At 39.3% G+C, this 15,009-nt stretch overlaps 1 protein-coding gene across 4 annotated transcripts in view; it reads left to right on the plus strand.

The window, feature by feature from the left end:
• LOC109852274 (epidermal growth factor receptor) overlaps positions 1-12,404 on the plus strand; it is a 118,270-nt gene extending 105,866 nt beyond the window's left edge. For all 4 annotated transcript variants that reach the window (XM_020423294.1, XM_020423293.1, XM_020423291.1 and 1 more), the window contains 10 exons: positions 4,409-4,741; positions 4,976-5,360; positions 5,490-6,175; positions 6,326-6,455; positions 6,934-7,244; positions 7,472-7,773; positions 7,886-9,097; positions 9,190-9,586; positions 9,699-9,878; positions 9,974-12,404. In XM_020423294.1, the coding sequence (XP_020278883.1) occupies positions 4,409-4,741; positions 4,976-5,360; positions 5,490-6,175; positions 6,326-6,455; positions 6,934-7,244; positions 7,472-7,773; positions 7,886-9,097; positions 9,190-9,586; positions 9,699-9,878; positions 9,974-10,281 (4,244 nt within the window). In that variant the 3' untranslated portion in view covers positions 10,282-12,404. The remainder of the gene's footprint in view (positions 1-4,408; positions 4,742-4,975; positions 5,361-5,489; positions 6,176-6,325; positions 6,456-6,933; positions 7,245-7,471; positions 7,774-7,885; positions 9,098-9,189; positions 9,587-9,698; positions 9,879-9,973) is intronic.
• Positions 12,405-15,009: the final 2,605 nt, after the last annotated feature.

Genomic DNA, 15,009 nt, shown 5'->3' on the forward strand with positions numbered 1-15,009 from the left:
ACGTATATACGCGCGCGCGCGCGCGCGCGAAACTTGTACGATCCCGGCTTCTCTCCAATGTATCCCTCTCGTCCTTCGATCTCTCGAGGATCCGTACGCGAGAGCGATCAATCGGGGTTGTAGCCGACCGATCGCGATGACAAAGCGATCTGTCTTGGGAGTCTTCCAGCAAGAGACTGATGTAACTCTGCACCAATTGTAAATTTGTACTTTTCCGACGAGACGTCACACTGACGCGTCCTTCTGAAAGAAAAATTATAGAAATGGTTTTGGAACAAAGAAACAAGTCATACAATTCAATTGCATGTTTCAATGCAAAAAACGCAAAGCCGTAAAAAAAGAACATAGACCAAAAATAAGAATGCCTGCATAAAGAGGCATTAAATGTCCGCGTAAATTTCTCTTCCGAAGCTTCGAAGCTCATAATACACGACTTTGCTCAAACACGGGGAAACCGTTAGGTTTCGCGAAGAAAGTCACGAAGAAGAGACGCGAACTCTTCGTTTTATTCGTTTTCTGTACGCGGTCGCAAACTGCTTCGCTCGGGGACGTTCTTACCGAAATATAATAACGAACTCTCGGAATTTCGATCGAACAGCCAGAGTTTTGATTTATTGCGCGAAAGATGATGCGGAGTTCGCTATTCTTTTTCGAACGTGTCTTTTATTCTTCTTCTTTTTCAGTTTCTAGTTCTCTCTTTTTCGTTCGCTTCCAACAAGCTTCCTATTATCCCGTGCCCTCATTTTTCCGCTGGTTTTAACAAATTGATTTTCTTCTCATTTTCAATCTTTTCTCTTTTTTTATTTTCTTTCTCTCTCTCTCTCTCTCTCTCTCTCTCTCTCTCTCTCTTTCTGTCTTTTTGAGATTTATTCTCACCTTGAAATTCAAGGCTGGCTTTCTGTTTTCTTTTTCTTTGTTTTTCGTGCAACTTCGAGCCCGATAGTTATTTCGCGCGTTTACGATACTCGGCTTTTATTTCGTCGGGGGCATTTAGCCGCAGGGCCCCGTTTTACAGTGCGACCTAAAACGAGAGAGAAAGAGAGAGAGAGAGAGAAAGAGAGTAGAAGATGAAGAGAGGGGCCCCAATGCCCAGAAAACGATTTCGGTGGTGGGGAAACGCGAGAGGTCGATCGACGATATCGATGTTTACGAGCTCAAATAAACGGCGCCGCCGCTGCCGTCGGCGTGCGGTTATTCCGTATTACTTTGGGCCTTTAATGGGAGAGGGTGGCATCTTAAAGTGCCGCATAAAAATCGACGCTCACCTCCTAGAAGGTGGTCGGAGATGGACCACGTACGGCTCGACGCGACGTGCCCGTTCACAAAAGAAACTTCACCGCGGGATTTCGGAACGTCGCTCGCTTGTTTCTCTCCACGTCCTACGTCATCCTCGCCCCTCATATTTCGTGGTTTTTTGTCAGATTTATCGCCCGCGCACTTCGAGAGACCACATTCGGGACAGGCGTGTCTCCGAAAATTATTGCCACTCTCCTCTCTCATTGTGTGACTTTTGAAAACGTCGTATTTTTTTTTTTTTTTTTTAAATACCTTAATTAACAATGTTTATTTTTTTCGTAATTGACCATATTTATGTCAAATTTGCTCTTTAAAGAATCGCGAGAGGCAATTAATTTCGTTCCGTGACGATGAAAATTATTGCCCGATCATTACATTCAATATCGCGGTCGCCTATATATGGATTAACTGCTTCGGATCAAACAGCGAGGACAGGTTTCCTAAAAGGAAACTTCTCGCAAATGATAGAGCGAGGAGGATGTTCGCGCCACGCCCGTAATCAATACCGCCGGCATTGTCTACGTCGGTGCAGGCGTCGTAAATTTGGCAGAATGTTAATTCAACGCGCGAGAGCGAGCGGGGCAATTTTTGCGGGTCTCGAGATAATCACCACGTTCCGCGCGCGCCCAGGGTATATCTCAGTCCCGGGGATCTAATGATGAATTTTGTGCCGCGCAAGAGAGCCTCGAAGCTCGGAAAACGAGAACGAGGAACGTGTCGGCCCGCCCGACCTCAACGCCGACACTTCTGGCGAGGCCGAGTTCTTCTCTCGCCTGTCTAAACGTCCGTGCGGACTATCATCGCTCGTGGTGTTCCTTTTTATCGGACCACCTTCCAGCACGCCAGCGCGCGCCCATAAGTTCCCTTCGACGTGTCGGCTCGAATCACCATTTGTTTCGGGCTTAGGTCGTAATTCGTTTTACTGCATGGCGTCCGTCGACTAGTCGTAAAACCGTCAAACCGCGCTCGCTGTTGCGTAGATTGTCGATTTTTAGAAGCCACGTGTTTTTAAGCGGCAACAACAAAATAACGCATTCGAATTTATCACATACTTGTCACACTTGTGACTTTTTTTTTTTTATTACTCGTAAAGCTCCGAACTTGATACCGAAACGCCGTACAAGAAAACGCCGAACTTATTTCTTGTGTTTTAGGGAGAAGAGAAAAAATTCAATTGCGCTGTTACGTTGTTTTGAGAAATTGGATCCACCTGGTGGTATTCCGCACAGAGAATCCGAAACCCATTCTCAGCGCTAATTCACTTAGTGTACCTATCATCATTCTCCGAGTAGAGGAAGGAGGTTTCACGATGACAAGAAACTCTCGCCGCTCGTCAGACCGTAAATTCCGCGATTTCACAGCGGTATCTCTCGTTCGTGGACGAAAAATTCTGCCGGACGGAGAGATATTCCGACAAATATTCGCCATACCTCTTCATTATGACGATCAAGTCGTTCATCTTCGATGCGAGTTCGCGAGACACGACCTGGGGCGGGGGGGGGGGAATAGGGCCTGCAGAAAACCTTAGCCATTACGCGATTCCCATCGTTGATGCAGATCCACGCACGATCCGCATTCTCGGGGCTTCTGGCGCCATGCCACGCTACGCGCATTTGGCATCCGGCGACACTCGCCGGTAGCATCTGGCCGACACAAATACTCGCGTGTCCCCAGGTACTCGCGTACGTTCTTTTCCCCTCGCAATCTCCTTGCGTCGTCGGTCGGAATCGTGTTCTTCTTGCCGGCGCGTCCTTCTCCTCAGGTACTCGTCGTGCAAAAAGAATGCGGCGCGTCCTTACCGCGCGCAATTATTTTCGCATGATTCCGATCGCCGGCCAAAGATTAAGACCGCCCTTTCGGCACCGCATGCCGATCGCAGGCTCGTTTGCGAACCTCGCTCTTGCGAGAACGATGCGCGGATTTAACCGGACAAAACCTAATTCCGGTACGAGCGAACGTGCGACTATGCTTCCCCGCGCGCGGGGCGGTCGTTTCTTTGAGATGAGAGAAAGAATCAGGTATTTTTAATAAAAATCTCGAGTCTCTTTTTTTTCTTTCGCTCGTACCTGAAGTTTGTTCTTTTGATTAATTTTATCGCGCGACGACGTCACGCATAATTACCGATGTAATTTTATGAAAAATTACCCGCCGCTTAAAACGCACGTGTTGAAAATTTATTGCTTCCTGCTTTCACTCGAGCGCGTATAATGAAGGTGAACATGACAAAAGTGATATTCTAACAAACATTAATTATCCTATCTTTACCGTGCTAAAGCGAAACACTTGTTTATTTTTTTCTCTTTTTCAAGAAAGGAACCGCGCGTTTAACTACATACTTATTTGTTCTGTATGTGAAAGCAAGTAAACATTGCAAAAACCTCTATACCGCGTAGATTTGTTTGTCGATATATTGCTATCTAATTCTTGTCATTGCACGCGTTGATATACGTTTGAGACAACTTTTGCCGAAGAAACAACGGCAACGTGCAGAGGAAATGTCCTGTCTCTCGTTTCCGAGGCCGCAAACGTTTGCCGTAACTTGCGCACAAAGTATAGACACGCAGTGCCTCCAAGTTTATGCGCCGGTCATTCGAACACAGTCGACTGGGAGGATCGTAATTGCACAACGAAATCACAGCGGCGCGTGTACGGCACTTTATGGAGGTGCAGGTTCGCCCACCGATACGGCACGCTTCGCTCATACAGAAAATATCCACTATCTTATAGATCGCGGGAATATACTCTCTCGGTGTGGGTAGGTGTCTACGAAGTATATCGTAATCGGAAATGAATAACGCGCGATTTCCCCCAAGCACAGAAGTCCCGCGCACACAATCTCCGATATTTGATTTCAACTACGAACCGTTATTCCGGATTGCTTAATAAGATATGTTTATTTCATAGTCTCTCGAGAGAAGCTGTGAGAAGAGAAAGATGAGACAGAAAGAGAGAGAGAGAAACTTAACGTATATCGCTTGCACTCCGCTCCGTACGAGCAGTTTAGTACTTTTTATAGATTTACACTCAGAGAGCTGTTTTTTTTTTTTTTTTTTTTTTTTTTTTTTAATGTAACTTATAAATTTTATTCAAATTTATTATTTTATGTTTTCAGTTTGTATCGGTACCAATGGCCGTCTCTCCTTGCCGTCTAACAAGGACCGTCACTACCGGAATCTTCGAGACCGGTACACCAACTGTACTTACGTCGACGGTAACCTGGAGATCACGTGGCTTAACGAAACCTTCGATCTCAGCTTTCTCCAGCATATACGGGAGGTCACCGGCTATATCCTCATCAGTCACGTGGACGTACGCAAGGTCGTCCTCCCGAGGCTACAGATCATCCGTGGCAGAACCCTTTTCAAGGTTAATGTTCACGACCACGAATTTGCCCTCTTCGTTACGATGTGTAAGATGTACAACCTCGAGCTGCCAGCTCTCAGAGGTACGTCAATTTATTTCTTTTGTGTGAGCACGCTTTAATAATTTAAACAAATATTGCCAGAGAAAATTAATTTTACTGATAAATAAAAGACATTTTAATAATTATTTATATTTTAATCTTATTTGTTTTATTACATGTACAATTGCTAAATTATCTTTTAAAAAAACTTCTGTTTAATAAAAATCCTCATAGTTTTATGTAATATCGCGTTTAACTCGATCGATTTCGTCTTAGATATACTCAATGGGAGCGTGGCCATGTACAACAACTACAACCTCTGTCATATCAAGACTATCAATTGGGACGAAATAATCACCAGTCCGGAAGGGCGATATTTTTACGTGTACAAACTTCCGTTTCCGGAACGCAATTGTCAGCAGTGCGACGAGAGCTGCGAGCAGGGTTGTTGGGGCGAGGGTCCGGAGAATTGTCAAAAGTTCTCCAAAACCAACTGCTCGCCCCAATGTTGGCAAGGCAGATGCTTCGGACCGAATCCGCGCGAGTGTTGCCATCTTTTCTGTGCCGGTGGATGTACCGGTCCCAAACAGAGCGACTGTCTCGCCTGCAAGAACTTTTATAACGATGGCGTGTGCACCCAGGAATGTCCGCCTATGCAAAAGTACGTAAAGTGTATATGTTATAGCTCTACCTGATATATGTCCTTATAAAATAATTAATAATTAATGAGACAACATTTATTAAATAAATTAAATATAAATAAATATATTGTGTTACAATCGTGTTTTAGATACAATCCAACAACATACTCGTGGGAAGCCAATCCCGAAGGGAAGTACGCTTACGGTGCCACTTGCGTGAGGAAGTGTCCGCAGCATCTGTTGAAAGACAACGGCGCTTGTGTGAGATCTTGTCCTCCGAGGAAAAAAGAGGTGAACGGCGAGTGCGTTCCTTGCGACGGTCTTTGTCCCAAAAATTGCAAAAACACTGATATAATTCACTCTGGTAACATTGACTCGTTCAAGGACTGCACCGTCATTGACGGCTCGATCGTGATTTTGGAACAAAGCTTTAACGGTTTTCAAAATATTTACGCTAATTTCTCGTTCGGCAAGCGATACGAAAAGATGCATCCTGACAAACTAGAGGTCTTTAAGTCACTGAAAGAGATCACAGGCTTTCTGAACATCCAAGCGTATCACAAGGATTTCAGAAATCTTTCGTACTTTCGTAATCTGGAATTGATCAAAGGAAGAACGCTTACGGATAATAGACTTGCATCGTTGTACATCGTCAAAACTTCTTTGGAGTCTTTTGAACTCAAATCTCTGAAAACGATTCAATCCGGTTCGATCATCATTGTGGAAAATAAAAATCTTTGTTACACGCAAAGCATTAATTGGACCAGAATTCAGAAATCAGTTGAACACATAAAGGAAAATAACTTGTCGAACAATCGGGATGAGAGCGAATGCGGTAAGTAAAAAAACAGGGATCACATTTATAAATGCGTCTGATATGTGTTTGTGACAAGAAAAACCAATTTATATATCGACATTCGTATTGTGTAATTAAGTGAATTAATGTCTATGGAAAAAATTTTAAAGAATATTGTTTGAATTGCAGTCAAGGATGGCTTCGTATGTGACGAACAATGTTCGGATGAAGGATGTTGGGGATCTGGACCAGCACAGTGTTTGTCTTGCAAGAACGTTATTTTAGGCAACGACTGTCTCGAGAACTGTACAGCGCCAGGGTATGTATGTTGCTGTGTGCATAAAATTATAGAATATTAACCGTACTTTCTCCAATAATGCATAATGCATTTTTGTCCAATTAAAAATTGCCCTCCTAGATCATGGATCAAAGGTAAATCGATCATCTCTTTCGCGCGAGAAACATAAGCTTCACCTTTTGCCATTCTCTCTATTTTTTATCTTCATCCATTTCACTAGCAAGATACAACGTACATACATGTATTATCGCAAACACGTTTAGTTTTATCGTAACCGCTTTTATTCGCACTTGCATTAATTCTCAATGGCAAGCAAAAACCCGGGACATCAAACATATTTGAAAAATGTTTATCTTGTATGCGCCAGTTTTTGAATCTTACATTTTTGTTCTTTGTTTTTCTCGTTTGCTTTAATGTTCTTACTTTTGCGTTTTACACACCAATTTTTTTTCAATACTCTTTAGCATCGCTTAATAATTAGTGTTAATTGTGTTGTCAGAATTTATCAGGCGGACAATTACACCTGCAAGATGTGTCACGAAGAGTGCGACGGCTCCTGCACCGGCCCTAATGCCGATCAATGCTTCAAATGCAAAAACATTCAGGACGGGCCGTTCTGTGTGTCCAAGTGCCCGTCCTTGAAATACAACGACAACGGCCAATGCAAACACTGTCATGAAAACTGCGCGGACGGGTGCGACGGGCCTGGGTACAACGTAGGCGCCAACGGATGTCATAGTTGCGAAAAGGCAATAATTAATGAAAACGTACCAGAACGATGTTTGTACAAGAACGAGCCATGCCCGGACGGTAAGTCAATCCAATGGATCGTAGTTCTTTCATGAATTTTACATTAACATATCAATATATATGTATCTGTATATCTTTCTCTCTCTTTCTCTTTGGTTATAAAATAATTTTTAAGAATTTGTAATAGTAAAATAACGTCACTACGGTAAAATTTTTTATAACGCCGTAAGAAATGTGTTATATAACATCACGTTTTTTAACAAAAGACTCATCTTATAAATTTACAGGATATTATTACGAATGGGTGAACCCTCAGGAGCAAGGTGCTTTGAAGCCTCTTGCTGGAAAGGGTGTCTGTCGCAAATGTCATCCACGTTGTAAGAAATGCACGGGATACGGCTTTCACGAGCAGGTGTGTCTACAGTGCGCCAAGTACAAGAGAGGCGAGCAATGCGAGGATGAATGTCCCGTTGATCATTTTGTGGAATTTGGCACGCAGCTATGTGTACCGTGTTTTCCGGAGTGCCGAGGATGCTTTGGACAATTTGCTAATCAGTGCTACAAATGTCGGAATTACAAAATTTACACTGTAAGTAACAAACACGAAAGTAATGATGTTGACAATATTGTGTGTATCTTGTTTTATATTATTTTATATTATTGTATATCATATATAAAATATATATGATCCGTATGTTTAGACGGACGATTCTATTAACAACAATACAATGTCTTTCAACTGCACGGAAATCTGTCCTTCGGAATACCCTCACAAAATCTTTCCGCCGGACAGCGAACCGTATTGTTCCATGACAAAGGATCTCGGCTATCAAATGGACAGCGAAGTTCAGAACGCTATTTTGGCTGGTGTTGTGTGTGTCATAGTGGTGATTGTTGTAATTGCTCTTGTGATAATGTATCTGTGGCGACAGAGAAGAAAAGAAAAGGAGAACACTGTGAAGATGACTATGGCTTTGACAGGTTTGGACGATAACGAACCGCTTCGACCAACAGGAGTGAAACCGAATCTTGCAAAGTTACGAATTATTAAAGAAGAAGAGATGAGAAAGGGAGGGATACTGGGTTACGGTGCTTTTGGTAACGTGTTCAAAGGCGTTTGGGTGCCGGAAGGTGAAAACGTGAAAATTCCGGTCGCTATAAAGGTTCTTCACAACGATACCGGTATGAATACGTCCAAAGAATTCCTCGATGAGGCTTACATCATGGCCAGTGTCGAGCATCCGAATTTGCTGCAGTTGCTCGCGGTGTGCATGACGTCGCAAATGATGTTGGTGACCCAGCTGATGCCCCTAGGCTGTCTGCTGGAATTTGTACGCAGATATAAGGATAAAATAGGCTCGAAACCGTTATTGAATTGGTGCACGCAAATAGCAAGAGGCATGGCTTACCTGGAAGACAGGAGATTGGTCCATCGTGATTTGGCAGCGCGAAACGTTCTTGTACAAACTCCGAATTGCGTAAAGATCACTGATTTCGGACTCGCTAAATTGTTAGATGTCAACGAGGAACAGTATAAGGCCGCGGGCGGAAAAATGCCTATTAAATGGTTAGCACTGGAGTGCATTCAGCATCGAGTGTTCACTCACAAATCGGATGTGTGGGCATTCGGAGTGACCATTTGGGAAGTTCTTACTTATGGCGGTAGACCGTACGAAAGTGTTTCTGCCCGCAATGTGCCGGAGCTGTTGGAAAAAGGTGAAAGATTGCCGCAACCTCCAATTTGTACAATTGATGTGTACATGATTATGATCAAGTGTTGGATGCTTGATGCGGAATCCAGACCTAGCTTCAAAGAGTTAGCGGAAGATTTTGCGAAGATGTCCAGAGATCCTGGTCGGTATCTTGCTATCAAAGGGGACAAATACATGAGACTTCCTTCGTATACAGTACAGGTAATTTTATATAATTTGTATTATTTATGCAAAACTCGCGTGTTCTTTTTTGTAAGCAATTTGTGTTATCTTAAATTTTATTGAATCTTCAGGATGAAAAAGAGATGATACGAAATCTCGCATCAGCGATGGATGGTCCCGAAGCTTTGATGGATGCTGACGAGTATCTACAGCCAAAATCGCGGGCTCCACTTCCGCCTGGAATTTCCGCATCAAGTACTTCTGGTTCCCCGCCGAATACGCCGGTAAAATCTTGCTGGCCGAACAACAAGCCACTGGCCGCTGATTCTCCAACGCCGCAGAATCAGCAAAACTGGGACAGAGAACTTTTGAGGTACGGCAACAATCAGGGGAACGGAAACGCGTCGCACGAAGCCGAAATGTCTTGCCAGCCCACGTCTTACGTACATTCCAACGGCCATTGCGGACACGCTGTGGCAATCAGCGCAAAAAGATACTGTTCGGATCCGTTGAAGATGGTCGGTAAAGGTAAGCAGAATGATATCTGTTAAAGCAGTTGCAGAAGAGATCGAGTTGCGGAAAAGAATCTTTCTATAGAGATGAGAACTTGTTTATAATAAATACAATGGATTAATTTCAGATTGTGACGTAACGGACGATTGTTTTGACGCTAAAGTTAACTCCGCGCATCAGCAGGCACAAGTAGGTGACTTGAAGCTGGATCTGCCTTTGGACGAGGATGACTATCTTATGCCGTCACCGCAGCTGCCAGCCAACACGACGCAGTACATGGATCTCATCGGGGAATCTAAACTTACAGGTAAGCTAAAGCAAAATTTGCTTTTATAGATTAAAAAAACTTCTTAATTTTTAAATAGTCTTTCGCTATATAATGATTTTTGTATTCTTTTATAGAATCCGAACCAATGCGGTTAAACAATGGTTTCCGAAAATATCCAGGTTACCTAACGATACAAGGGAAGACATCGTTAGATAATCCGGAGTACATAATGTCACAAGATGACGGTCCACTCACGCCGCAGACATTGGGTATCCCAACACCAGATTTGGAGAAGGTTCTGACAAACGGAATATTTGGGTCTCAAGTTAGGCAGCGAAGTTCCGAAGAGGAGTCGGATCACGAGTACTATAATGATTTCGACCGTTTGGAACGGGAATTGCAACCACTGAAACCGTTCGGAAAGAACGAGACAACGGTGTGATTTTAAAAAATCACTTCCGAAGATACGAAACATGTTCCATAATCACAAAAAAAAAAAAGATCGTTTGATGGAAATTTTTGTGTTAATGGACGGGAAGACAAATCGAACGACTTCGGAAGTGAGTGAACTATAGAACTGAACTGTTAAAATGTTGAAGTTGCTCGACTTCCGAGAAAAACCCGCTGTACTTAGAAAGGACACTTCGCTCAAGTGCCGCATTTGAATGTGATTAGACGTAAAATTAGAGACTTGTGCATATTGCGTGATATAAGTAAAACGATTAAAAAAAGACTATAACGGTAATAGAAATAAAGATTGCGCGACGGCGATAGTCGCACGACTAAGTAGTGCAAAGATATTCTTAATGTGCCATTTTTCATGTGGCTTGTAAATAAAACTACTTTCCGTACTAGCTTCTCGAGGGTGTAGAGGAATACCTTGGGACTTAATTTGCAGAGACAGCGTTCGAGATCTCTGCTTGTAGTTTTTCTTTGGAACCGGTTTAAGAAATTTCGAAGACCTCATCGTTGCAAAAAAACAAGGTTAGGGTGTTCGTAGACTATAAGGATGTGTAAAAACGCGCAAGATAATGTTAAATAAACGTAACTTCATTGAGGTTTAACAAAACAATTGTAAATCTGCAATAATGACTGTGTTACCAAAAGGCGCGAATTTTTTATAAAATTACTTGGTTTCATGGCCTAATCTGCTCATGTGCTTCTTCCATATCTTAATGAAGATATTGTGTGTGTCATGATAGATGGTATTTGTGATGTCTTAATCGATGTCTATCTTTCAATAGATTCGATGGAAAATGCGGATCAACACATTTGTTTCATCGATATCATATTTATTTGATCGATTTTTATATAATTGGAAGAAATATCGAGATATTATCATACACAAACGTAAGTAACCGATCGCAATTGTATACAAGACACTTGTCACAATTAAGACTCTTGAGTATTTGTTGTAACTGTTGAATTATTAAAAGTGATAAATTGTGTGAACTTTTGTCCAATGCAATCACAAAATTTACATCGAAACAAACTGATATTGGTGAGCTATAAACAAAAAATTCAGGAACCTTAAAATTTGAAATACCGCTTTAATCGTTTGAGTGAAGCGTGATCACTTATTTTGTCTCGCGGTTAAATAATTATCAACAAATGCCGAGATTGCTTCTTTCGTATTATTGTTCAACATCATTAGTTAGTCCAATTATTTATTTAAAAAAATCATTGTATAATTGGTCTCTTGATGTATGATGGACTTTAACAATGTGCTTGTAAGTGATGTTTATTTGACACTTTTCGCGTAAAGTTTTGCGATCACCTTTATCACTCAAACGAAATTAAGCAGTTTTCTTACTGAGTATTATCTGAAATATTTTAAAAGATCAACTCAATTTGTATTTTTACAAGATATTGACTTGTTTTTATTATATTATGTTGCACGCATAAATTATTCTCATCTCTTTTTAAATTATAAAATTTCTTTCATCGCTCAAATATCGCATAATAAATTACGCAAGCCGAAGCTCCTTACAAAGAGTCCACAATCTTCTGGAATCTAGTTCGGAGTTTTACAGGATCGGCATATTTTCGAGTTGCATACTTTGCCATACAAACTAATGTTGAAAGATATAAAGCCAAATATGAAACTACTTAAGATCAAATAGAAAAATGAAGTGAATTTCACAATGTAAAATCAAGTTTTACGATTTAAAAGTTATTTGTAATTTTTACTTATATATTTTAATGTATATTTTATATGTATAAAATTTTTATTTATATATAACGGCGCCCGCAAAATTTTAGTGCTTTATGCCGACCCTCTAAATTGTAAAAATGTCATATTTTACTGCCGAGAATAAATTCGCCAAGCGTTGCAATCTGATCTGTTCGCAACGCGAGTGAACGAAATTCTACTTAAGTTATAAAGGAGCAAAAGAGAGACTCTTCTAATGCCATCATTTGTTTTTCTTTGTAACAGGATTCACCAGAGAGATGAATCCTGAAAATTATGAGGTATTTCGATTTTTATAATATGAAGCGCGATTTGTACATAGTTTATCGAGTAATGTAATAAAACTTCTTCGGGCGTAAAAAACAAAAAAAAAACGAAGAGTACTTGGATCAAGATCGGTAATCATCGTCAAAATACTGGTGATTCATACGTAGCCGCACCAAGAAATACTACAATAGGACGTGCCATGTTGTACAGGAAAAAAAAATAAAGAAAACAAGAAAATAGCAAATTTTGTGACAAAAAACGGATCTTCGCTCTATTTAACGGGAATGTTTTTCCATAAAATTTGTATTTATGCTATAAATGAGCATGAATGCATGCGAGATTGATGGTCCTACGAGATTTACTTATATTTATGGTGCCACTACTACACTATTTTTACACTACTACATTATTAAATATGTAAATAAAAAAAACCAACAAGTGCGTCTCGTCATTCGCAAGTAGAGAAATAAAAATACATTTAGACATAAAATGTTTGTTTTTCTTAAAATACTATATAAAGATACGAATTAGATTAATTATTTTTGTTACACAGAGAATATTTTTGTTGTTGTATTCACAAATGTATTATAATAAATTTCTCGTCTACAAATTTATTATAATAAAGCTCTTGTCTGTCTTTCTTCTTGCAGCTATTATCACGATCGTGTCTTGTGATAATCAAATTCGTATTCGAAGGCAATTTTAAGGAAAAAAGCTATTAAATTCAAATTATTTTTTTTGAGATGATCATTTATTACGATAAATAAAAAAAAAAAAACATCTATATAATATATTCCCAATCTCGCTGCACATCATGCGGTATCTTATCCGTAACGATGTAAGCAAATATATATCGTGTACATTACGTGTTAAGCGTTACTAATTAATATTATTATTGTAGTGTAACAGATCCTTTTTGTAATATATCATTTTCACCGTGTCACGTTTATATTCAAAGGAAAGACGCGATTCCTCTGGAACGCGCGAACCAAGAGAACGTCTTTCCAATTTCCTCACCCTCGCACATTTTGTTCTATATATGCAAATCGGACTGAAAAATGACAATAGAATTTCGCGAATTCGGAACTTTTAATTTTAATTAAAATTAACTTCCTTGCGCACACATGTGAAAGTCAAAGCAAACTATAGATAAACATTTGCAGACGGAGATAAAAACGGCTTTAAGAAATTAAAAAATTACTAACTTTAATTATAAAATAAAGAAAAACTTCAAAAAACCAATAGATAATAAGTTTTTCAATATTTTATTGGTTCAACATTTGTATTGGTAAAAAGAAATGGTTCTTGTTCTAAGGTTTTCTATAGATGAGACAGTTTTTCTTACCAAATAGTTCGTGACATATTAAAAAAAACTAAACGCTATTTTTTTTAAGTCCAAGGTCCATTTCTTAAAATGTCGGTTTTTAACTTCAACTAAAAATTTACATCTATATTTTTGCCACTTGGTTTTTTTACTTTTACATATATGCAAATTTTCATTAATATAAAAATTTCTGAGCTTACGAAATTCTCTTGTAAACATATTAATTAGGAATTGTACATTATATAATTGAAAATTTATAAATTGTACATTATATATTGTACCTATGTAATTGCGAGGAGTTATATTTGCCATTCGGTTGTGGACATAGAACTTTTATATATATATATATTATTTATATATATATATATATATATATATAGATCTTTATTATACATTTATATATCGTAAAAATTTATTGTAATAAAAAATCATCATTCTCTCGTCATTTGTTTCCTCTTTCTTTTACTTGAAACCTGAACGTATATCGCGTAACATTTACATAAAGTTTTGTCCCGCATATTTATTCAGTGCTTCAATGTATAAGTAAGGAAACTCTGTATGCAATAAAAAGGAAATTTTTATACACTTTTCAACGTATTTTCCTTATATTCTGGGAATTTAATTGATGTAGTCACGTGTCATTTTTATACTGCGTGTGAAATTTTATCTCGCTTAATTGTTTTTCAAAATTACAGAAAAATTTAAAATTGTATGCAATGTTGCATACAACAGTCTCGCAATCATATATTTTTTAAATATCAAACTGCTAAAGAGAAAATAAAGCCTCTTGCACAATGGACGGAATAGCGATAGCGATAGAAATAACAAAAGTTTTAAAGAGTTTATATTTAAAAATAAAGGTAGGAACAGCGGAATCTAACATACAAAAATACACCAATGCAGATCAGAAAATCGGAATAAGCAATAGCAATAAAATTTTTGACGAGTTGGAATTCTGTGTTAAAAACTGTGTTATTTCTATTGCTATCGCTATTCCTTCCATTGTGCAAGGGGCTTAAGTGATTGTGCACACGCATCGTTTAGTGACTTGTGTAAAGCGAACGAAACTTCACGGAGCTGCACGAAACTACACGAGAACACATTACGACATCTACAATTCCGTTTCATTTCATACACTAACCAGTGTTCCGATATTGGAGAGGCTGTACGCGCATGCGCGACGAANTCCGAGAGAATCCAGTAACGTATCTATGAAGATGCGCGGTAGTTTTAGCGGNAGGCTAGCTAAAGGGAGATAACTTAAATATAACTTTTTTATTTGTTATAACATATTTTATTTTTATATATAAAACTTGGAAGTTTAATATTGTTTACGTAATAAAAATAGTTTTTATAAAAATTAAATATGTATATAATAATTAATATAT

Source organism: Pseudomyrmex gracilis, unplaced genomic scaffold (assembly GCF_002006095.1).
Source record: "Pseudomyrmex gracilis isolate BER0280 unplaced genomic scaffold, ASM200609v1 scaffold_26, whole genome shotgun sequence".
In the NCBI taxonomy this organism is placed as follows: Eukaryota; Metazoa; Arthropoda; class Insecta; order Hymenoptera; family Formicidae; genus Pseudomyrmex; species Pseudomyrmex gracilis.